The sequence below is a fragment of the Tetrahymena thermophila genome (genome assembly GCF_000189635.1).
Source record: "Tetrahymena thermophila SB210 genomic scaffold scf_8254716, whole genome shotgun sequence".
Taxonomy (NCBI): domain Eukaryota; phylum Ciliophora; class Oligohymenophorea; order Hymenostomatida; family Tetrahymenidae; genus Tetrahymena; species Tetrahymena thermophila.
The window spans coordinates 1,133,649-1,159,013 of record NW_002476481.1 but is presented as its reverse complement, the minus strand read 5'-3'; the positions used below and the strand labels follow the sequence as shown (position 1 = coordinate 1,159,013).

Below are 25,365 nucleotides of genomic sequence, written 5' to 3'. Positions count from 1 at the left end.
ATTAGCTAAAATATGAGAGAATAAAAATAGATAATTTATAAAAATGTTATTTTTTAAAGCATTTATTTAAAATTTTTAATCTTTATTTTTAGATTATTCTTAATTCTTTTGAAAATCATTTTTCTCTTCTTTTTATTATATTAGCTTATTTTTATTTAAAAACATGTTTGATGTACATATTAATATTTTTAATGCTTTTGATATTTATATATGAAACCGAGGGAATATAGAAAATCAAAGATTTTTTACCAATTTAAAAATTTTTAAAAATTAATCAAATATTAGATATTTTAATTTTTAATCAGAAATTTACAATTTTTATAACTTCAGAATATTTAGTAATAAACTTAAAAAAGTCAAAAAATTTAGCGAAAAATGCCAAGGATTACTTAGGAATTGTTAAAGAGTAGGGCAGAACATAATGAAGGATGCTTATCTAATTTAGAAGAAGTAAAAATTTAAATAGCGTTTGATACCTATTTCAAACATAAAAAATAGAAATTATGTATTTTTAAATTAGATCACCTTGCATTAGTTTGAATTAGAGAAAATAGAGTTGCTAGAGACCTATTGCAGACACTTAAAGATTCTATATTTGCAAAATAATATAATAGAAAAGATGGAAGGATTAAGCAAGTTAAAAGAACTCGAATATTTAAATTTAGCACTCAATAATATATCTAAAATAGAGGGTATTTCGGGGTGTGAAAGTTTGAAAAAACTTGATTTTACAGTCAATTTTATAGATTTAGAAGAGTTAGAAGACTCTCTTATTAATGCTTCAAGGTGTCCATTACTAAAGGAACTTTATCTCACTGGTAACCCTTGCACAGAGTAAGAAAAATATTTTTATATAAAACTTTATCATATTAAGAAAATTAAGTAGAGATTAATTAACTTGTTAGTCTCTTTAGTTAAGAGCGAAATTAAAATTTTAATAGATTGATATTATTGTAAATAGTTGGAGCGGATATAGAGATTTTACAATTGCAACTATCCCATAATTAGAATCGTTAGATGGCAAAGAAATAACTCCTACTGATAGAATTAAGGCCAATCAGGCTTATGAAGATCTACTAGTTGACTTGCATCATAAAATTGAAATGAGATAAATAGAAAAGTAAAAGCAAGAACAATTAAAAAATTAGTAAGCTATTGTTCCTGCTGGATCTATAGAAGCTAATTAGGAAGACAAGAATAATGAAAAATGTATAATTATTATTATTATATTTTATTAGCTAATTGAAATAAAATTCTATTAAGATATTGATAAAAATGGTTTCCATTCAATTACTTACAAGAGCCCAAATGAAATTATAAATTATCTATCTAACTTTTTTATAAATAAAATACAAATCTATTTGTTAATTTTTAAGATAAAATTTTATTTTTAGATAAATAAATAAATTGGTTTTATTATATTTTATCTAAATTATGAATTCATGAAAATTATTTTAAACTCAAATTTGAAATTTTGATTTTAATGAATAGAGCCTTATACCAAAGAAAGTAGAAAGTAAATGTATCTTGAAATGGCTCAAGATAAAGAGAAAAAGGAGAGGGAAAAGAATCCTGATAAATTCAAAGAACCTAAAAAAGAATCATCAATGTTTAGAACAGACGGAGAAATTAGATAGTGTAATGAGGGTAAATACGATTTTAAATTGAAGGAGTTTGATGATCCTGAATGGTCTTTCTTTGAGTTAAGTGTACCTAAATTCATGGATACAAGCTTTTTAGATGTTAATATAAACCCGAAATGGGTGAGTGTTAGAGTTAAAGGTAAACTCACCTAGCTACGTCTTGATCAAGAAATCATTGTAGAATAAAGCGAGGTAAAAAGATCTCAAACTACTGGATCTTTAGTAATTAAAATGAAGAAGTTAAAAGCTAATGAACTAGTTAAATTTTAAACCAAAAGAGAATAAGAAGAGTAAATTAACTCATTTTTTATTACTATTTTGTTTTTTTTTAAATTTGTAATTATCAATTAGAAATTTTTAAACATCAATCAATTTTTTAGAATTAAAAAAATTTTAAAATTAATTAATTTTTTATCTTAGCATTTTCTCATGTAAATAAAATAAAAATTAAAATTTTCAAATAAACAAAGGAAGAAGAAAAAAGAAGAAGATTTAAAAGCTTAAAAACTAAAGGAGTAATTAGAAAGAGAGGAAAAGCTTAAACTTTGCGATAAGATTGAATAAAAGATAATACAAAAGACGCAAGATTTTACAACTTTTGATGATGTGCCAGATCTCGAATGATCAAAAACTGAAATTTAATTAAAAATAAAATAATTATTTTTATGTTGGTGGTTTTGTTTTAACTTAAATTCAATCATTTTTTTTTTGCTCAATTAAGTATTTTTTTGTTTTGTTTTTCCAGCTTCTTAAAGAAAATTTGAATTTTATTAAATTAAGATTATGACAAATAGATAGAAAAATAGATACAAAGAGGCATTTATGAGTAATAAATAATTAAATTTATTATTAGTAAAAGAAAAATCCGCTTGATATAAATAAATTAATAGATTATTTGTTGGATATCAAACGAATCAAATAAATTAATTTGTTTATTTATAGATTCAAAATTGTTAAACAGAAAATTAAAAATTAAAATATAAAATATATTGAAAATTTGCTAGAATCTAAGCTCACTTAACTATCTTTTTGTTAATTAAACGAGTGAACAATATTTAGATTTAGTCAAATTTCAAAATAATAAAATTGCAAAGATATTTCTAATTAAAAATGACCAAAGAAGTATTTTGTTAATTTTAATAGAAATATTTTGAGTAATTTCTATTCGAGAGAAAATGATTAAATTTTTGAAAAATGCTTAGTAGATAATTTAATATCTTTGTTGTTTGCTATATTTAAATGAATTTTTTACCTTTTTATAGAAACACTGATATGTAAAATTGAAATCAGAAGTTAATCAAAAGAAAGAGTGAAATATAAGAAATGCTTTTTTTGTTTATTATATATTTATATTTTATTATGCCAATGGTGGAAATATATTTGTTTGTTTGTTTCTTTATTTCTTTCTTTGTGAAAATATATATAATTGATTTGGATTAATGTATTAATACTTAAATTAGCTTATAACAAAGATAAGAATCATTGAAGAAATGAATGAAAAATAACTAAGTATGTGATTCTTTTCATTTATTCATTCATTTAATTATTCTTCTTCATTCACTTATTTCTTTGTGAAATCAATCAAAATTTTAAAGAATAGATTTTCTTCATAAAATTAAGAAAGGATGCGTACTTACAAATTTATAATTGATTAAAAAATTGATGAAAATTTAAAAGTCTTAAAAAAGGAAGAAGCTAAGCTTGTAATTAATTAATTGAATTGATAATATACATATATATGCAGCATCAAGGCAATAACAAAATTAGTCTAATTGTCAATAATCATATCTAACAATTCGAAATTAAGGCTACTCTTCCCTTTTCAAACCGCTCCAACTTCAAGCCTCCTCTCTACAGAGGTAACGCACATTTACTGGTGGCAAATGGAAAGAAAAATCATTCTTTATCTATCCACCACCCTCATCATTTCCACCTGAATAATAATGGAAATCATCTAAAAGTGATTCCCACAACAAACAAAAAACCTAAAAACTTGAACAGCAACAATAACAACAGTATAAATAACATTAGCATAAATCACTCAAATTCGAATAGTATTAATCTTTAGAGCAACATTCCAAATTCTTTTCATCGACCGTAGAGTCCTGTAGTGCTTAATATATCCAGCGATCGACATAACTTGTATTAATAATAGTAGTAGCAGTATTCTTTTTAACATTAAGCACACAATTAAATACACAATAACAGCAATAACAATAATAATAATAACAATAATAATACTAATAACAATTGTAATAATGTGGGTCTTGGGGGTAATTTTGGATAGCTAGGCTTTATGAGAGACAGACCTCAGAGAAAGAATCGCCATAACTCAATTAAATTGATAAAATAAAAGGCAGAACATAGTGTCTCATCAAAGTAGATTAGCTCTATAAACATTTTATAGTCTCATAATCCGAATTACTAAAAGCACAATATAATTCCATCTTTGATCGAATCTCCTATCACAAAAAGTAGTCACAATCACAACAACCACAGTAACATAAATGGAAACTTTTCAAGTAACGACCACACTTCTGATTTAGATAAAGCAAACAATAGCAGCAACACGAACAACGGAACAATTTCAAACATCAATATCAGCAATATTCAAATAATGAATAATAGCAGTTCAAATAACAACACTAATTCGAATCAAAATGGAAATAGTTCTAGCCAAAATTATAATAACAGCAATAACCAAAACCAGAACAATAGCATTTCGTCTTCATTTTAAAATATTGGAGGCCATCAGAATAATTTCCCCATTTCTACAGAATCGAACAGAAACAGTATAAATAATTTGAGTAGTATAAATAATAATAACAATATTAATAATAGCTGTAGTAATACAAATCATAACAACAAGAGTAATCTCTCGTCTTACAAACGCTAAGAGAAGAAATATCGAATCTCAAAAACTCAAATATTATTTCCTTTTAATTCTAAAGAAAATATTTGTGACCCAGAGAGCTAAAACGCAGCTCAGAATTCTTCCTCCAAAAACAACACCAGTAATGCTTGCAATTAAAATCAAAGCAACCATAACAGTAGCTAAAAAATTAACAATATCAATAACTCCCATTATGGCAGTAATAGTAATAATCTACATGCATTGAAACTCATATCACATAACCCTAAAATTGTTAACAATCAGAATTTCGAGGAAGACGTCATTCTCTTCAATAAAGCTATATCTTAACCCACAGAAGTGTTGCGCGAGCAGATGGCTCTAGGAACGCCTCCTCAGCTTGCAGCCTATACAACTTCTGCAACCACTGATACTATTCACAGACAGTCATTCCGCATTAAGCATTACAATTTATCATCGAGACAATCTTCGAGAGGAGGTTTAAAGAGCACACAGACTAGTGATCCAATATCTTCTCTCCAAACTCACAACAATATAGGAGAATCTATTAGCTAAAGCAACACTAACAATAACACTAATTAATTATATTATGTAAATAAATAAACACTTGCAAAACTATCTCATCAGGAGCTTGGCGATTTGTCTCCATGTAATAAACACTAAAATCCACCATAATATCACTATCACCACAATAACTTTAACCAAAACAATTTTCCTTACAACTATAATTTCAATTAAAAAAGTAGTAGCAACATTAACAGTAGCAACAATAATATTAATAATGCACATTTAAATTATGGAAGCAACCATGTTAACAATTAGCAGGGAAGAATTTTAAGCTCAAGAAGCGCAAATAAAATCAGCCAAAACATGATTAAAAAGATAATTAGATAGCCATCTACTCACATTTAGTCAGAAGAAGGAAATAGCATAATCCGCAGAGGCAATATTTAAAATAATAAATTAAATTAGCAAGTAAATGCTATCGTGAGAAAGAACTCTTACTGGCAAAATCAAAGAGAGTAGCTAGAAAGAAAGAAAAAGAAAGAAAAGTCTATGATATCTTCAAACAACGATGTTACTGAAACTCATCACACAATTATAGCAGCTTAGTAGAATTAGCAAACAGAGCCTTTCTCAATCGATGACTAAGAAGAAGAAAACAAAAATTAGCACCTACTTTTTAAGTTTCCTTCTAAGGATGAGAAGTAGTTTTTTATTTAGCATGATAAAAATATTGATTAAGCTAACATTAATAGAAGAGATAATTCTCCTAAGCTATGTTTAAATATATCCAATAACAATAACCTAAATACCATAAACACAAATAATCCTAAATCTTCAAAACGTACTTCAATAGGTAGAATTAGTTAAAAGCAATAGCAGCTTTTAGCTCATTAACCTGTGCATTAGGTATAAGTCTAATAGAATATTAATTAATAACATTAGCAATAATAGCAGCAATAATTATAGCAAATTTAGCAGATTTAAAACAAATTTCCACAATTTAATCTTTAATCTCAACTTTAAAGCAATGGCTAAAATATTTTAAACAGCATTAACTAGAATAACAACTTATTTAGTCTGAATTAAATGAGCACGCTGCTAAACATAAAAACCCTTAGCATAAAAAAAGCAATAAGCAATGATTACTCAAACAGACATGATGATATTATGATAACTGGAACGAATCCATTTCATGACGTTGAGCTAAGAGAACTTCTTGGTGAAGGTATATATATATATATATATTTAAAATATTATTTTATATATTTCAATCCAAATTATTTAAAAAATTTAAATGAAAGAAAAAATAAATTTGAAGTAATCAAAAGAATAAATAACTTAATAAAAGTAAAAGATCATTTTAAAATAGTATTTATTTATATAGGGAATCTAGCATAATAAATCAAATAAAATATCATTAAATAAAGAAGACTTTAAATTTTGTTTGAAGTTAAAATAGTCTATTAACAGAAATTAATAGAAATAAGCAATTATTTGCTAAATATTATTTCAGGGTTACTTACATTTATAAAAAAAGATAATCTCCTCTAAAACTAATTTTAGTAGGAAGAACATAAAATCTAAAAGCATTTTCTAATTTTGCTTAAAAAATAAAATATTCAATAAGGAATCTTAATTGTAGAATTTAATGAAATTAAATCTTAATTTTATCCTTAAAGTCTTAAATTAGTTCGAATTGGCTAATTGTAATCTTTGCTTAAAAAAAAAATAAATAAATCTCTCAAAAATATTCAGAAATGTTTATATTAAAATAAGTTCGCGCTTTTCTAAATTTTACATAAATAAAAGAATTTTTATCTTTACACATAATTACATGAGATTTGATAAATCAATCTTTTTCAAAAAACATACTAATAAACAAGAAAACAAACAATCATTCAAACGAAGATGATTTATTTAATTTACAAATTCCCAAAATCTTTTTTTACAAAAGATTAATTTTTTCAAATTGTCTATTTGATGAATTGGCTCTATAGATAGATCGATTATTAATTTGTTTCTTACTAATTAAAAAATTTAAATCTAATCAAAATTTTTTAATTAACAAAATTGTTCATCTATTTCATCTAAAAAATACTGTTTCAATTACTTTTATTTTTACATTTAATAAGTTATGATGAATAAATTTTCAAATTTACAAATTAACGCAAATAAAAATATTTTCTATTTTAAGTAAAAACTGTTAATTTATCTTATTAATTACTAAAAATAGGAGCATACGGAAAAGTCTATAAGGGCTTCATTAAAAAAACAGGAAAATTTATTGCAGTTAAATAGCTGAAATTAGGATTGAAAGACAATAATAAGCTTTAAGAAAAGTTAGAATAGTATCTCTAAGAGATAGCACTTTTAAATCACTTAGAGCATCCAAATATTGTCAAGTATTATGATTGCAAGCACGAAGAGGATAACATACTTATTTATATGGAACAAATGCCTGGAGGTTCACTATCTTCTATGCTTGAAAAATTTGGTAGATTTGAAGAAGCTCTAATTAAAAAGTTTGTCAAATAGATCATTTCAGGACTTGCATATCTCCATTCTCAAGGAATAGTCCACAGAGATATCAAAGTAATTCATTTATTCTTCTAATAATTTTGTTATATTATCAATTAAATTTAGTTAGTTGTGAAAAAAATATTTTTTTGAGAGTAAAAATTTAATTTAAAACAATTCAATGCTTTATTTTATAGTTAACATATATTAATAAAATTCTTTAGGGAGCAAATATATTAACTGATGGAAATGGCACAGTAAAGTTAGCAGATTTTGGCGCTGCACGTTATAGAGATACAATTTGCTTGCCAACAGCTGATGGATCAGAATTTTGTAATTCTATTAAAGGGTAATATATTTATTTATTCAATATAGAATTAAATTAAATGATTTAAATTTTATCTTATTATAATTTAGATCATTATATTGGATGGCTCCTGAACTCTTAAATCAAGAATCCCATGGAAGAAAAAGTGATATTTGGAGTCTTGGATGCACCATGATCGAGATGGCTACTGGAAAACATCCATGGTAAAATATTTTTAATTTATAATATTTTATATTAAATCTATTAATTTTTATTAGGCCAGATTGTAGAACTTTCCCTCAATTAGCTCTAATAGTAAAAACTAATTAATGTCCTCCTATTCCTGAACACTTGTCAGATGAATGTAAGGATTTTATAAGGTAATGTTGTACATTTGACAAAAAAGAAAGACCAACGGCTGATGTATTATTAAAGCATCCTTTCTTAAATGGCGATTGATTTATCTAAATGCATAATATTCAGAAAATTAAAGACAGTAATTAGTTAATTCGTAAAAGGAAATCTCAAAGAAATTTATTTTACAAGAAAACTAAAGTTAAAAAGCGATATAGAGTAAATAAACAAACGAAATAAGTAAGTAAAAAAGTCAAAAGGCATTAAAGTTGATTAATTCAAAGTACTTGCTGCCTTTAATTTCTCCAAAATTTTCTTATTTATATTCAAATTAATCATATATAAAAATGATGTAAATAGAGCTATAAATTATTAAAGTAAATAAGTAAGTACTCAAGGAAAGCACTTAGAATTAAGTAGAAATCATCATAAAATATGTAATTAATTCATTAGTATAATGAATGAATCTAAAACCTAAAGAGGATACTATTATATTAGCACTGAAATGGATTGAAATAAAATAATAAAATAGCTTGATTAAATTAATACACTAATAAAAATACATACATAAATAAATAATTACTTATACTTCTTCATCTTAAAAGTCTTTTTCTCTATAAAAAAATACATACAATACTATATAAAAAACTATTTATGATAAGAATTAGAAATGTTTAATTTAAAGTAATTCTAATTAGTAAGAACAGTCTAATTAACTAACTATTAATAATAATAACAATAATAATAATATTAACAATAACAATAACAATAGCAATACAAATAAACGAATAGTAATGAACGAAATGAATATATTACTAAACACTTTTCCATATTAAAATATCTAATAATAATTATATTATGAAAATTTCTTTTTAAAGTAAAATGCTCACATTCATTATGTATTTCTCTTTATTATTTATTATCAAATTTTCAAAAAATAACTAAACAATTTATCTTTTACTCTCTTTCTCTCTCTTTACAGTTCTGACTTTCACTAACTCAAAAATTGTTTTTATTTATTTTGATTTTAAATATTTTTTGAATTTTAATTAGGATTATTATTCATTTTCAAATTAACATTAACCTCTCTTCATTATTTAAAATGAGTAGAGATAATTCTTTTTTTAATAATTTTCAACAATGAAAATTTTAAAATTCCAAAAAAGGATTGTACAAAAATTTATAATCAAGCAATTTTGATGACTTTATCATAAACCCTGATTATAATTTTAATATTGCTTGAATAAATTTCTATTTTAAAGAGAAATAAAAGTATATTTAGAATATTTTATAATTAACAAATAGATGTAAAAAATTTATTTTTGCCTTAGCTTATTTTATTAAGTTAAGAGAAAAAACTCACAAAATTTTATATCTGTTACAAAAACTTTGATATTTTAATTAAATTAAAACTGTAAAATAATATTTTAGAAAATAATTATTATTTTAAATAGGAAATATGAGTAGAAATTTAATAAATTTTTACATGTAAAAATATTAAAAAAATTAAAAGCTAATTTATGTCATTTGGTATCATCTTTTTTGCATTAATTTAAAATATCAGTTAAATTTTTAATCAAAAATATATCTTTTTTTTAGAACTGATAAGCAGGTAGAGATTAAAAATTATCTTTTATTATGAGTAATTCAAGAAAAATTGAATATTCTGAAGTTTAGAAACACAATAGCAAAAATGATTGCTGGGTCATCATTAACGATTAAATTTATGACCTGACTAACTAAAAAAAGTTTCATCCTGTAGGTGAATCATACATAAACATCTTTGCAGGAAAGGACGCAACATGGTTTTTTAACTTAAATCCTATTCACTACAAAAGCGAAATTAGAGATATTCTCAAAGGACTGAAAGTAGGAAATTTAGTAAGAAAAGAAGGGGAAAATATTCCTGATAATAAAATGACTATTATACCATTATTTATTCTGATTGTTGTTGCACTTTTTTATTACTTTTTATTTTTATGAATATTTGCACTAAATAAGACTAAATATTGATAACTTTTTTAAATTCTTCACAAACAAAAGTGAATGTTGAATTGTTTTTATCCCTATAGTTACTAATTATTTTATTATTAATTTTAAACCTAGTTAGAAATGTAAGTTGAACTATTTTTTAAATAATATACGTAACAAAATAATATTAAATTATTCAAGAAAGTAACAAAAACCATAGTATTATTGCTTTTATAAAACCGTACATTTTAATTTTTTTAGTAATCAAAAATGTTGTTCTAATTATTTTGTTTGATTTTTATTGGAAAAAATTCATGAAAAATTTATTAAAAAAATAAATAAATATGCAAGAAAGTATTCTTTTATAAAGAAACATTACATAAAAAAATCTTTTATTCATTATTACATTTTTAAGTGTGTCCTTTACTTATGATATATATACATATTTGAATTATACAAATGACAAACACTTAAAGATTTATTAATTTATTTCACCAATCAATTACTACTCTATCGCCAATAAATTTACAGTTTAGTTCCTCATTTTTACCAAAGGCAACCTAAGTTATGAGATATAGTGTGGTATCGTTGCCTTCTTCAATGGTTCTTTCTGCTTTATCTGTTCCCATGTCTGTTTTTACCCAACCAGGAGTTATTGTAAACATCTGTTAATTCTCTTTAAGTAATTACTTTCCTAAGTATCTAACATAGGCATTCAAAAGAAATTTGGATACTTCGTAAGAGCTAAAAGACCATCTCATTTTTTCATTATCAATTCTAGTTTCACATTGTTTGTAGAAGTCTTGAGCAAAATCAAAAATTTATTTTTTTGAGAAATTTTTAGGATCTGTAAATATTTTTTAGGTAGCTTCAGGCTAATTAGACATCCAACCTCCTCTAGAAGATATTTATATTATCTTCCCGTCATCAGCTAGTATAGGTAAGAAAAGCTCAGTCATTTCAATAGCCCCAAATAAATTAATGTTTAAAGTTTTTTAGGCAACATCTAAAGTAGGTTGGTAGCTCTCCTCCTTTTAAAATTCTGAATGAAATAAATAACCAGCATTATTAACTAATACATCAATTTTGCCATATTTCTCTTAAACATATTTGAAGGCAACTTGTCTTGAATTATCATTTTCTACATCCAAAAGATGGAAATCAACTTCTTCGTTTGGGTAATTCTCTTTTATTTTTTACTAGGCTTAAATACCTCTTAATTGATCTCTGGCTGTCATAATTACTTTAAATTTTTAAGAGTGTTTAGAAAGAAGATCTTCCACTAAACCATAACCCAGGCCTTTATTTGAACCAGTTATTAAAACAACTTTTTTAACTTTTTCCATTTTTTATTAATTCTCTTTAGAAATTTGTAAAATTTTCAATATATTAATTAATTATTTTTTTGATGATAAATTTAATAAAGATTTTTCTGATAATTTATCTATCTATCTATCAAACAAAATAAACACTGTAAGTAAATATTTTGAAAATTCCAGCTATAGTTAATATGCCTTTTATAGTAGTATTTCTATTAAATAATATTTAATTTTTAATTAACATTAAAAAATTTTAGAAAAAGATGCAATTTCAAACAAAAAGAAATGGAAAATGAAAATGATATTTCATGCTTATGAATAGGAAGTTTAAAATTTTTTTAAAATGAGAACAATGTAAGTTATTGAATATTTCTAAAACTGAACAATAATTATGAGTAATTATGTATAAAATTAAAATAAAAAAATATTTATTTTAAAATTTTTATAAATAATCATTTTAAATCTAATATTTCTCTATTAAATAAATTTTTAATAAATTCTTTAGATATATTTAAAGAAGTCATTTTTTAATAGCAGTTAAATGAAACATAATTATACAAAAACTAATAAATTTAAAGTTAAAGGTTTTTTTATTTAGAAGAAAAATAATCAAAATTTTTGTTTTTATTTATTATTAATCTACTTTAAATACATAAAAAATTCTATTTTGTTCAAATTAATAATATTTTAAATATTTTATGTATAAGAATTTAATGACAAGTAGATGATTATTTTGCTAAGTTTTCATCACTGTTTTCAATTATGGAGTTAAATTTTATTTTATTATTAGGTTATAATAATTTATTTATTTTAAGATTATGAACACTTGAGTTAGCTAAATAAGTTTATTTTTTAAACACAAAAATAATATAAAATATTTATTTCAAATATTTTTTTCTACGATTTTTTTTTAAATGAAAGTAGAACTTTTATTAAATCTTTAAAATTAAATTCTCTGTTTATAATTATTGGCATCTGAATTATAATTTCAAAACATTTAAAAAGTAAATAATCTTTCTTTGCCTTTATAAAAATCAATAGTTAAAGTTAATTAAATAATAAATAATATTATTTTTACTAATTCATTTAATTAAAATCCTTTACTTTTAGAACAATTTTGGTTTTTTTTTAAAAATAAAATTTAATATCTTAAATTATTTCAACTATAAAATAATTTTTAGCAATTTAGCTAAATAAAGCAATTAAATACATAAAAATAGAAAAGTTTCTAATAAAATTTACTTAAAAAATAATCTAAATACTAAAACAAAATGAAAAAAAAGTAAAATAATATTAATTTAGTTTGTTTTGTGAATTTAATGAGCCTTTTTTCACCAATCAATAACATTTCTATCACCAATAAACTTACAATTAAGATTATCGTTTCTACCAAAAGGAACAGTTGAAATCAAATAATATGAAGTATCATTTCCTTCTTCAACAGTTCTTGGTGCATTGTCTGTACCCATATCTGTCTTGACCCATCCAGGAGTGATGTTATACATTGATTAGTTTTATTTTAACAAGCTTAATCCAACATGTCTGGTAAAAGCGTTTAATAGGCACTTAGACACTTCATAAGCACTAAAAGACCATCTTTAATCTTAAGGCTAGATTTTATTTTCACATTACTTGTAGAAGTCTTCAGCAAGTTCAGTTATTTTTTGTACAGAAAATCCTTCTGAATTACTAAGAATTTGCTATGTTTGTTAAGGTTATCTACTAATTTAACCTGCTCTTGAAGAAATTTGAAGTATTTTTCCATCGTCTGCAAGGTAAGGGATAATCTATTGAGTCATCGAGATTGTTCCAAACAAATTGATTGAAAATGTCCTTTTTGCTGTCTCAACAGAGGGTTAATAACCTTCAGGTTAATTGAATAAATCGTGAGTGAGTAAATAAGCAGCATTATTAACTAAAATATCGATTTTTCCATATTTTTCAGCAATATATTTTACAATATTTATTCTTGATTGTTCATCTTCAATGTCTAAAAGATGAAAGTCTACTTCTTCTGCAGGGTACTTGGCCTTGATTTTTTAGAAAGCCTCTTCTCCTCTAAGCTAGTCTCTTGCTGTCATAATAACTCTAAATTATGATGAGTTTTTGCTTAGAATATCTTCAACTAGGCCGAAACCTAAACCTTTGTTTGAACCAGTTATAAGGACAACTTTTTTAATTTATAACATTTCTTTGTAATATTCAGCAAAATTATGAGAAAAGATATTTTTTAAGATAAATCTATTTACATTTCGAATATACCTATTTAATTGGAAAATCAAGTATCTTTCGTATAATTTACACTTGTGCTAAAAATAATTTAAATAAATACATCTTAAATGTATCATAATTTATATCTTGTTCATTATAATTTTATTTCTTTCAAAACAAAAAACTAAAAAATGAGAGAATGCTAACAATTTTTAAATGTAAAATATAAGATAACATTTAAATAATTTATTTTTTCAATTTAGAAGCAAATATTGAGAGATAAAAAGCAAACTTAAGTTTTAAAAAAATAAAATAGAGTTAATTGAAAGTAAAATATTATTTTATTAAATTATTTTTAATTCTATTAAATTAATTTTAAAAGTAGTATTTTTAGTTTTTTTATTTAAAAAAGCAAGCTATCTAATGAATAACGATGAGTCTTTTTAGGAATTTAATTTGAAGTAAATTGAATCAACTCAAATAACAAAATAATTATAAACAAATTATTAAATTAATTACTAAGCTAAAATGATGGCTAATTGGATTTTAATTTTTAATAAATAAATGAAGCTTTGGATAAATTCAAAAGTCTTTCTTCTATTTCTATAAATTTCAAGTAAAATGATTTAAGTTATTAAAAATAATTTCTTTAAAAATAATAGTCAAAGATAAATTGGAAACGAAGGAGCTAAACAGCTAGGAGAGTCAATTTCTCATTTTTAAAATCTTAATTCTTTTTAAATATAATTAGAGTAAAATAACTTTTTTTGAGCTAAATTATCCATAAATAAATATATATAGAGAAAACAATATTGATAATGATGGTTGTGTTTTTCTAGTCTAAGGAATAGTTTAGTGTAAAAATTTAAAATCAATTAAGATAAATTTAAAGTAAATAAGTTTAAATTTGATAAAATAATCTAAATCTTCATTTTTATTCATAAGTGATAATTTAGTTTCTGATATTGGTGCATAAGCTTTGATGGAAGGCATACTAACAAATATAAATTTGAAATATATGTCACTCCATATGGAGTAAATTTCATTTTAAGTAAAATTTTAATTTATTAATTGTAATAGAAATAATAGAATTACGGATTTCACCATATAAAAGCTAAATAATTTAATTAGTTCATAAGTATTAGGCATAGTAACACTAGAAATAATTCTAAGGTAAGGAAATTAATATTTTTAATTAAAAATGTTAATTATTCAAATAAATTAGTGATAATTCTATTAGTGATATAGGTGCTTAATTGTTAGGTATGGCATTAAGGAATTGTGAAAATGTTTCATCTGTGAAAATATCACTCAAGTATTTAATTTATTTTTAAATAATATTAATAATTTTAGTTTGATTTTCAATTAATTTAATTTAATTTTTATTATTATAAAAAACTTTGATTTAACTTAATAAAATACTTATGAATAATAGTGATAATAAGTTAACAGAAAATGGTGTAATATTATTAGCTTAGTAAATACCATTTATTAGGAGTTTAGCTGCTTTAGATCTTTCATTTGTGTAATAATTTATTTAAAATATGTTAGTAAAAAACAATTTAAACAAATAAAATATTTAAGCTTTAATAAAATAATATTTTATTTAAGTTTTAATAAGTAAGTGCTGTTAAAAAATCTGAAAATGATAAAAATAATGAATTAATTAATTTATTCAAAAAAATAATAAATAAATTTTAATATTCATTAAGAATTGTAAAAAATTATTGATGTAATTAAAATATTTTTTATAGGAATTGTAATTTAACTGATTTTATGCCTGAAAAGTTTGGAGAAATTATTTTTGCATGTCCAAACTTAACTAAGATTTGGTTAAACATGGGGTAACATTAATAAATTTATAAACCAAACGAAACAGATTTCCTTTATAAACAGCTTTAATAACTTAGGATGTATTGGAATACAAAAATTAGGAGAGTGGCTTCAAAAAAATTAAAATCTAGAGTTTATTAAATTAATGTTATGGTACTATGATATTTAAATTTTTTTATTTTTTAAAATAAACTAACTTATTTAATAGGATGAACTTTATCAGAGATGTGGGTATTATTTAGCTTTCAAAGAGCTTAAATAAGTGTAAGAAAATGTATTTCATCAGTCTTAACATATTGTAATTTATAATATATTTCATTTAAATTATTTGATAAAATTATATTATTTAAAGTGATAACAAAGTTACTGAATTTGGTATTAATAAAGCCCATTAAAGTCTATGGAAATCAAAAAGAATAGTTAATTTTTAATTAATAAATTGATAATGAAGAAACCATAAAATGAATATTTAGATTAGTTTTAAACTTTTAAATATAAATTAAAATCGTATATTAGTCAGTATAAAAATATATTAAAATATTTTAAATGTATTAAACAAATTTTTTTATTTTATTCTAGGAAATTTTATTATTTAAAAAAAAATTAGTTTTATTAAGCTTAATATTCTGATATCATTGTTTTATGTGAATTATTTTTGCTAATAAAGAATAAATATAATATTTTTAAGAATCTAAAAATTACATAATATTTTTTTTTGTGCTTTTTTTTACCTAAAAACTAATTAAAGAGATTAGAATTTTTTAAAAGTTAACGAAAACCTTTACTAAAAAATTTGAATAAACTAAAAAAAATATTTATTTGATTATTTCTCTCCTATTAATTAATTTACATGCTAATATTTATAAGTTAGCTTTTATAATTTTTCATAAAGTCTATGGAAATCAAGACGAACAGTTAATTTGAATTAATAAATTGATAATAAAAAAACCATAAAATGAATATTTAAATTAGTTTCAAACTTTTAAATTCAAATTAAAATCGCATATTAGCCAGTATAAAATTATATTGAAATATTTTAAATAAATTTTTTTATTTGATTCTACGAAATTTTATTATTTTAAAAAAATTAGTTTTATTAAGCTTAATATTCAGATATCATTGTTTTTATATGAATTATTTTTGCTAATAAAGAATAAATATAATATTTTTAAGAAACTAAAAATTACATAATATTTTTTTTTCTGCTTTTTTTTTTACCAAAAACAAATTTACGAAACTAAGCTTTTACAAAAGTTAACGAAAACCTTTACTGAAAAATTTGAATAAACTAAAAAAAATATTTATTTGATTACTTCTCTCCTATTAATTAATTTATATACCTCCAATATTTATAAGTTAGCTTTTATAATTTTTCATACAGTTTATTATCGATTTGATATGAATTTTTTTTAATAAAATTTAATAACTTAACTTCTTTTTAAAAAGGTATTATTTCTTTATTTCTTTATTAATTTAATAGCAACAAACATATTTAATTTAAATGGCATTATTGTAAAAAAATAATAATTCCAAAAATAAGAATTCAGATATCAAAATTTGAATGAGAAAGGTAAAAAATTGTTAAATCTAATTTCAATCTATTAATCGCTAAAAATGTTACTACTTTTTAAGAGATTACAATTTAAATAAATAAAAAAAACAATGATATTTATTTATAAACATATTTCAACTGTTGTTAATTGCCTGTTTTATATTGAAACATTTAAGAGTTGAGTGAAAGTAAATTTAAGTAATAACGAATAATAAATAATTAGCTAAAACTTAATTTAGTAATATTTAGTTTAAGTAGAACAATCTTAGGAAGAATCAATAAATAAGTAGGAATAAAGATCAAAATAGCAAATAAATAAATAAAAAATATTTTAAAACTAGTTGAAAATGAAATTAGATTTAGTAAAAAAAGCAGCATCTATATTTTATTTTTTATTTGTCAAAAGCAATCAAAAAAAGCACACACAGATATTCTTTTTTGCATAAAATATTGTCTACTTTTTTTAGCTTATTAGCATATTTGATATGAATGTTAATAGCTCAAATGAAGCAGATACTTATTTACAGGGATATGATTACTTTTTATAACTTTTTAGACCCTTTTATCTCATTCACAAGCAACAAATAATTGACCCTGTTATAAGCCTGGCTTTTGTTTTCTTGTTTGAAGTTTATTTTTGCTACTCTATGTGGAAAATATCAAATTTCAATCAAAATAACATTTTGAAAGATTTTATCAAGTATTCTCATTACATAAACATGACTTTGATTTGCTGCGAGTGGAATAATCATTTCTTTATGATAGCAAAAGTTGATTTGCTTATAAACTTAGCTACTTAATAATTTAGCAGCTCTTATATATCATCAAATTACTTTATTCTTCTTATTGCTATACCAGCCATCTTGTTAATATTTAACAGCTTGACTATTACTTATATTTATCGTGAAATTTAATTTACAGACCAAAACGTAAGTAAACCGTAAGCAGAAGATTCATTACTGTTAGTTATGCTCATTACTACACTCTAGCAGCTGATGCAATAATAAAATATAAAAGCAGGAGTATACATTTGCGGAATTTTCTACTCGTTATATTATATCTTTAATATTCATATCATTAACATCCCAAAGAAATAGCTAAAACTGAGTTGCATTTAAAGAACATGCGCATACTCTCTTTTTGTTATAGAAATACTGATTATTATGCAAGAAGTCGCTCCAAGCATATTTTAGAGATAGCACTATCTACAATAGTCTATTTTTGTTTGCTTAATAATATACATTGTAGTATACTATACTGAATCAAGAAGATTTGAAGTATTATTTCACAAAGGAATTAATATTAAGAACATCAAACAAGATCAATTTACTTTATTTATTTGCTAAAAGCTGCAGCTGACATTGAGCTAAAGTGATATTAATTATTCATAATTCTTAGAGATTATGGGATTCCTTACTTCCCATAAAAGAATCTGTGATAATCTGGCATGCCCATGCAGTTAATTTTAGAAGCAAAATGATAACTTAGGTCTTCCAAGTCTCTTCTAGCTCTTTAAGTAGACATCTCTTTCTTTCAAAAAAAATGTTTTGGATTTCATAGAGTTTTATCTTGAAACTAAAGTAGAAGATTCATAAAAACGCAAAAGGGTAAAATTTATATTTAAACTAACTCACAAAAATATTCAAATAAATAAAAAATTTTGATTTCTTGTAAATTTTCAATTTAATTAAATTTGTTTATGTTAAGATAAAAACTACTTTCCTCTTAAAAAAAACTATTAGAGTCCATATAAACAAATTTAATATTTTTGATAAATATAAAAACTTAAAAAAATGATGTAGAAGAGAAGAAAAAAATTGTTAATTTTTTTTATAATTAAAATAGTTTTTTGCAAACAAATTTAAAATTTATTTGTTTGAAAATAAAAAATAAATCTTTTTAAATATAATATTTTAGATAAAATTATTTTTTATGGATTTATTTCAACTTCTTTAATTTTTTTTTCTACTTTATTTCCTATATTTAAAAATAAATTAAATTTTTTGCTTGAGAAATAAATGCAAATCTCTAATAAATGGAAATTAAATTATTTTTATATTTTATTCGATAGAATTTGTTTTAAATATTTAAATAAAATAAAATAAAAATAGATTTAGAATTCATCTGAGCTATTTTTCAAATACATCGATTTCCTGATTTTCTAGAAGAAGAGATACACTAAGGCTCTGTATGAAATTAAAAAATTTTAGTCAAAAAGAATTTCGTCAAATATTTGCTCAATCATTTGTGAATCCTTAACCTACATAATTGAACTATGTACTATAGATGATCAGCTAAAACTAAAATTCTCAAAGAAAAAAGACGATAGAGACAGGTTGAAAGAAGGTATTATTTTCCAAAAGATTATCCACAGTGAAGAAATCATAGATATGTACAAAGAAAAGCTTTTTGATATTCTTTAATTTAGAAATCAGATTTTCTAAAATTTGATTGAAGGGTATGCCAGTAATTAGTAGTATTAAAGAGATATAGAATCATTTATTATATAGCTAGAAAAAATTGAAAATTCTATTAAGAAGTCTCATAATGAATTTCCAGAAAATGTTCACTACTTGAAGTTTTTAATAATACTAAGGAGCATTTTGCTAAATGATCCCATCGAATGCTCTAAATACGAGAAAATTCTCTAAGAAAATATACTTGTAGATAAGGTAAAATATTTTTAGAACAAATTTCATCCATTTGATTTTGATTGAATGTATTTATTTTTTATTTCTGAATATCAAAAACAAACCGTTAAAAAAATAAAAAATAATATTCATTTGATCTTTTATTATTTATTGCCAACTTAATAAAAAGAGTGAATGGATAATATTTTATAATAAACTCTTTTCTTTGTACTTTTATTTTTATTAATTAAAGCAATTTTTGTGATAGTTAGAAAATAAATAAATATTTTTTAATGAAAATGAATGATTGATTAAAATATAATTTTTCAAAAGCAAAAAGATTATGATAAAGTAACTACTTATTCTATGATGGGAGGTGAATGCATAAGCATCATAGTCACGTATAGGAATTATTAGGCTTTGATAAAAAAACACTCACAAAGAACTCCTTAGTTTTTTTAATATGCTAAAGAGGAGTTTTCTACAATTAAATCAATAAATGTAAATCAATCAAATTTATTATTAGAAAACAATAATTTTATTTGAAAATAATTCATAGAGTTTAATGCCTGATTAAATAGGTGCAGTACATGATCAAATCATTTAGATGTTGGCTAAAGGTGCTGAGCCAAGAGTTATGAATTCTTATAGGATGTAATTTATCTAAACTAAAGGTGGATTTATTACTCCTATTAAGCTCTACTACAGTTACTTTTTTAATCATAGTGTCCATGAACTGCTCTTTTCTTGCTTTATGTTAAAGATAAGAAATTCATATGAATATTTAATATTAAATAAAGGAGGGTGGATAACAGATATTTCTAGTGGATTTTTTTACTTTCTTTAAGAAACTCTTGGATATGAAAAACTAGAGTTAGAAGATATTAAGAATTCTAATATCGTTCTTTATTCTACAATATTACTTTAGTATATTGCAAACTACGAGCTTGATGGCAGACATAGTTAGACTACTACTGTTTAATCATATCGTCTATGTATTCCCAATGGTAAATTTAATATAACTTTCATTTAATTAAGTAAATTTTAATAGATTTTTGTGGCATGCTGAAGACATTCAACAGGTTGAAGTAATCAGTATCAAAGAAGGGGATTATGTTCAATAATCCAGAAGATGATAATTTGCATAAAATCAAGGAACAGGTATTTGATTAGTATTACTAATAAAATGTAAAAACTATAGATGTGCAACTCTCTGTTAGACAAGAAACAATTAATTATGAGTCTAACGATGACAGCTCTATTTTAACATAAAAGATGTTTATTTTAGAGTTCTAAGGTTTAAACATTTCGAGAGACAATAAATCATCAATTAATTAGTCTATTTCTATGGCTCTTCAAATGGGAAAAATGAAAACTATTAAAGATATTGGTAAAAATAAAGGAATTACTGTCTTATCTTAGCTAATTAAGCAAGCTGTAATAAAACAAGATGTAATAGGGTAAGATAAATAATAAGAATTAAATAATCAAATAGAAGCTAATGATGAAGAGGATAAAGCAAGAAAGAGAGCTTCCAACATGATTTAAACAATTAATGAACAAATTAAGTTATTTAAAATGGAAAATGATATTTAATAAAATAAGAAGTAATTTTAATTAGAACATATTTATTAATCAAGCACTATTTAGGAAAGCAGTTTAACAAGTATTTAAGATAATATGGAGAATAACTAACAACAAAAGAAATGGAATGCTCTCAACTAAAGCTAATTTAGTTAATCACTCCACCATTAACAGGTAAGTGACCAGAATTTTTAACATCAAAGCATGAAAAAGACTAAGAGCAAGGTACATGCAAAAAATGATTCAAATGAGGAGTATTCTAAATAATCTAGTTTTAACTAGAAATAAATAAAATCAAAAGAATAAAGTGATTTGAATTTGATACCTGTTTAGCAATACATAGAAAAGAAGCAAGAACTTGAAAATTAGCTGAGATAGGTGAATAATCTTCTAAATTAAGTTAACGAAGAACTAGTTTAAACTACATAAACGATAGAAAAAAATTAAGAAACTATCAAATCTCTTGCAAAATCTAGCACTTCTAAGTTTTCAAAGCAATAAACCTCAAAAATGTTAATAAGTACCTAGAATAATTCCCCTTCAAACAAGAGAAAAGTAAGGACTCAAAAAACATTAAACGAAAGTGCTGTTCAATTTTCTGAAGATATGATATCAATTGATAGCCAAAATTAAATTGGCAATATCAATCAAAACTCAATTTAAAAATCTTCTTACTTTGAAGATCAAAACAAGGAATTCTCACAATAGCTTTGTAAATAAATATTTTATTTTCTAATAATTGATTTATTAAAATAAATGAAAAAATCAATACAAAAGATTTCATTTTTTAGAGAAAAAAAAATTAATAATTAAATATCATCAATTTTTTTTCAAAATTTTTTATTTTAAATAAATTTATTTTTTTCATTTTTTTTAAATAAAAAGCGAAAAATAAATTTAATAGAAGTCATACTTCTTAAGAAGAAAGCAAAAAACATGAGAAAAAACAATAAAAGCATACATATTCTTAAGCATTAAAACAACTAAAAGAAAAAAAATTGCAATAGCAATTAATGTAGCAGTAGTAAAATTAGTAAAATTTAGTTTATGCTGAAAAATCAGAAAATTCCTTGATGTTAAACAGCTCAAGGAATGAAACAACTGAAGCTCACTCTTTTGAGTACATTTAGGAAGCTGCTCTTAAAAAGCTGGAGGAAGAAACTAAACTTCTTGAGTCTGAGAATTAATCTGAATCTAATGATGATGACGACGATGATGAAGATTATGATGAAGATGATGATGAAGAATTAGTAGAATCTGAAGACGAATAAAATATTATGTCTATGAAAGATATCAATTAGACGTTTAGCAGCTATACCGAATAAACAAGAAATATTTTCGGTATGGAAGATGATTCTAACGCATCCAGATAAAGGACATTTGGTAGAAACTAATAAAATGGAGAATTCCATGAAGTTCAGTAGCAATAAGCTATCACAACAAATATCAAGATCATTAACAAGATATCGAATGATCCATCTCCGCCATAGGAAATAAAATTATTTGGAATTTATTTCTTTTTCTAAATAATTAGCTTTATCATATTTATTTCAATAGCATTATCTTTACTCTATCAAAGCATATAAGTCTTTTAGTAGTCTATGACAGTAATGTGGATGACTTAAGAAATATCAAAGCCTTTGAATATCTTCATAGACTATATGAATTATAAGCTTCTTTTAACTGCTACAAAAGTACCTGATTCTTATAGCAGTTACTTGGATGTTATTTCTAATGAAGGATATACTGATTTAAGAAACCAATATGAATCATACTTTGAAACTTAAATAGAGTTCAATTTTCAAAATTAATTTCAAAAGCAAGAAGTATTTACTGACTTAGAAAATATTAATACACCAATTCATGAAGAATTTTTAAAAATTTAGACTTCCATTAACAATTTTTTAAAATCTATTATGGATTACTACTATCTATATTTAAATTAGCCAACTATTACTGGGGAAGAGTATCTTGGTACAACTTTGATGCCAATAATATCTAGCTAGACAATCTTCTCTGCCTTTACAGATAATGTTTAGAGTTTCCTACAACAACAAAGGCTAAATACTATTATTACTAATTTAATTCTTTACTTATGCTTTTAAGTTTTTACAGTATTCTTATTTTCTCTCATATTTAGAGGAGCTACTATGATTAAGAGTAAAAAGGAAAAGCTCCTCAAATTGATCTCTCATATTACTGAAAAGGAAGGTTAGGTGCAAATAGCTAAAGGCAAGATGTGCTAGTAGCAAATCAAGTCGAATGAATAAGAGTATTTGTATGAGCCTTTAATAATTCAATAAGAAATCCTATCCAATGAGCAGTAAGAAGCTTCTTAGATAAATAAAGGATCTTCTTCTTACAGAAAAAAAAACATTTATCTTAGTGACAGAATTAATGACTAAAGTGTAGGAATCACTTCATCATACCTAATATTGATAATTTTATTCCTTTTGAGCAGCATAATAGGAGCTACAGTAATTAAAATAAATTTTCATTTTTAATAATGTTATTTATTAAATTTTTATATAGGGATTAGTGCTAGTGAGCTAGTTACTCTCTGGCTTTGACACTGTTATCAACAATAACAGCAATTTTTTGAAAGGAGTAAACTCTTATAGTTTTATGAATATAGCAGAAGATCTACTTGAAGTTGACAGATTTTACACTAACTACTCTAATTATTAAGTTTATTTATTTAATAAAACTGAAAGAGCAAACTTTACTGCTTTCTATAATAACGAACTAAATCTAACCATAGAATATTTTACTATTGATTTTTTAAAGTTGATTGAAGATTCAAATATTCCTAAGCAATATTAGAATCAAATAGAGTCTATAGTTTCTTCAAGGGGTACTTGCAACTTGACAAGCATATATACACCTTAAGAATAGTAACTATGCATAAATACTTAGAGCAGTCTTATGGATAATGGTTTTTAAAACTCTATCATTAATGTTTTAGAAATTATTAGAAATAGAAAGCTTGAAACTGAAAACGACTATAGTATCGTCATGCTTTTTAATATTGGGACATACTATGATGAAAACATAATATCATTTCTTTAATTTAGAATGATAGACTAACTTATCACAATTTTTAAAGACTACACAAGCTCTTAGTTGAATATGATATCTGGATACCTTTCTATTTTTTACATAGTTGCAGGAATACTTAATACAATCTTATTTATACTTATATTTGTACTTTTTAAAATATATTTTCTCTCACCTTTCATTTATTTAAGACGTGGTCTGCTTCTACTGCCAATCGAAAGAGCAGCTGAAGATGTAAATATCCTTAGCATGATCAAATCTTCTTTAAAAATTAAGTTTTGATATAATAATTATTATAAATTATCAATAGATACTATTTTTAAATATTATATATTTATTTTTCTATGCATCTCTATTTTTCTGTAATATATTCATAAGTATATATCTAACAAATAAACTCTTTATTTATTTTTCTTTATATATTAATTTTATTTTGTAAAAATATTTTAAAATTATTCTGGAAATTGGTGGTAGTCTTTTTGAAATATCTGTATTTATTTTATGCAAAATTAAATAAATTAAATAATTCTTAAATTAAAATTTGTTTTTAAATAAATCATGAAGAATTATTTACTCATTTATTTTTTAAATTCAATCCTAGATAACTTGTTGGTGTATAAATAATTAGTGATAAATTTTGGTTTGTTATCAAGTCTAAATAAATAAATAAACAAACAAACAAACAATTTTTGGCAAATATATTATTTATCATGAATAAGAATGAAGTTTACTTATAAAATTAGCTAATGATAAGAGTAAGATTTTCAATTTAAAGACGTATTATAAGCTATACAGTGAGTAATTAGTTCAAAAATAGCATCAAAAATTGATTGATTGATTCAAAATAAAACAAAAAATAGCCATAAATTTTGATTGCGTATTTTTCAAATAGTTTTTGAAGAAAAATAAAGTTCATTTACAAGAAAGAATTACCTTTTAATAATTTGCAAGCAAAATATATAAAATAAGTAACAAACTTATTCTAATAATCATAATAATTATTTTTAC

General features: G+C 23.1%; 7 protein-coding genes across 7 annotated transcripts; 5 read left to right on the top strand and 2 right to left on the bottom strand. All coding sequences in view use genetic code 6, as the record gives it.

The window, feature by feature from the left end:
• Nucleotides 1-375: 375 nt before the first annotated feature.
• On the top strand, nucleotides 376-2,267 carry TTHERM_00107130 (U2 small nuclear ribonucleoprotein A', putative; the record flags this gene model as incomplete). Its single annotated transcript, XM_001012356.3, has 5 exons — nucleotides 376-450; nucleotides 521-834; nucleotides 962-1,209; nucleotides 1,492-1,933; nucleotides 2,114-2,267. The coding sequence occupies 5 exons, from the start codon at nucleotides 376-378 to the stop codon at nucleotides 2,265-2,267; spliced, it is 1,233 nt and encodes a 410-aa protein (XP_001012356.1).
• Nucleotides 2,268-3,381: 1,114 nt separating this feature from the next.
• On the top strand, nucleotides 3,382-8,305 carry TTHERM_00107120 (cyclin-dependent kinase-like Serine/Threonine kinase family protein; the record flags this gene model as incomplete). Its single annotated transcript, XM_001012355.2, has 5 exons — nucleotides 3,382-6,247; nucleotides 7,256-7,614; nucleotides 7,764-7,888; nucleotides 7,957-8,070; nucleotides 8,125-8,305. 5 exons carry the CDS (start codon nucleotides 3,382-3,384, stop codon nucleotides 8,303-8,305), a joined length of 3,645 nt encoding a protein of 1,214 aa, XP_001012355.2.
• A 1,533-nt stretch (nucleotides 8,306-9,838) lies between these two features.
• TTHERM_00107110 (cytochrome b5-like heme/steroid-binding domain protein) lies at nucleotides 9,839-10,183 on the top strand (the record flags this gene model as incomplete). The annotated part of the gene is made up of 1 exon (XM_001012354.1): nucleotides 9,839-10,183. One exon carries the CDS (start codon nucleotides 9,839-9,841, stop codon nucleotides 10,181-10,183), a length of 345 nt encoding a protein of 114 aa, XP_001012354.1.
• A 479-nt stretch (nucleotides 10,184-10,662) lies between these two features.
• Nucleotides 10,663-11,517, bottom strand: TTHERM_00107100 (oxidoreductase, short chain dehydrogenase/reductase family protein; the record flags this gene model as incomplete). Its single annotated transcript, XM_001012353.1, has 1 exon — nucleotides 10,663-11,517. The coding sequence occupies one exon, from the start codon at nucleotides 11,515-11,517 to the stop codon at nucleotides 10,663-10,665; it is 855 nt and encodes a 284-aa protein (XP_001012353.1).
• Nucleotides 11,518-12,821: 1,304 nt separating this feature from the next.
• On the bottom strand, nucleotides 12,822-13,718 carry TTHERM_00107090 (oxidoreductase, short chain dehydrogenase/reductase family protein; the record flags this gene model as incomplete). Its single annotated transcript, XM_001012352.2, has 1 exon — nucleotides 12,822-13,718. The coding sequence occupies exon 1, from the start codon at nucleotides 13,677-13,679 to the stop codon at nucleotides 12,822-12,824; it is 858 nt and encodes a 285-aa protein (XP_001012352.1). The 5' UTR covers nucleotides 13,680-13,718.
• Nucleotides 13,719-14,124: 406 nt separating this feature from the next.
• TTHERM_000107089 (kinase domain protein) lies at nucleotides 14,125-15,977 on the top strand (the record flags this gene model as incomplete). The annotated part of the gene is made up of 12 exons (XM_012796648.1): nucleotides 14,125-14,162; nucleotides 14,225-14,317; nucleotides 14,364-14,453; nucleotides 14,503-14,592; nucleotides 14,647-14,736; nucleotides 14,782-14,874; nucleotides 14,927-15,016; nucleotides 15,137-15,226; nucleotides 15,456-15,545; nucleotides 15,598-15,687; nucleotides 15,743-15,832; nucleotides 15,887-15,977. The coding sequence occupies 12 exons, from the start codon at nucleotides 14,125-14,127 to the stop codon at nucleotides 15,975-15,977; spliced, it is 1,035 nt and encodes a 344-aa protein (XP_012652102.1).
• A 1,338-nt stretch (nucleotides 15,978-17,315) lies between these two features.
• On the top strand, nucleotides 17,316-24,764 carry TTHERM_00107080 (transmembrane protein, putative). Its single transcript, XM_001012351.2, has 7 exons — nucleotides 17,316-18,693; nucleotides 19,198-19,758; nucleotides 20,050-20,217; nucleotides 20,276-20,723; nucleotides 20,768-22,012; nucleotides 22,186-23,777; nucleotides 23,833-24,764. The coding sequence occupies exons 1-7, from the start codon at nucleotides 17,434-17,436 to the stop codon at nucleotides 24,637-24,639; spliced, it is 6,081 nt and encodes a 2,026-aa protein (XP_001012351.2). The 5' UTR covers nucleotides 17,316-17,433; the 3' UTR covers nucleotides 24,640-24,764.
• Nucleotides 24,765-25,365: the final 601 nt, after the last annotated feature.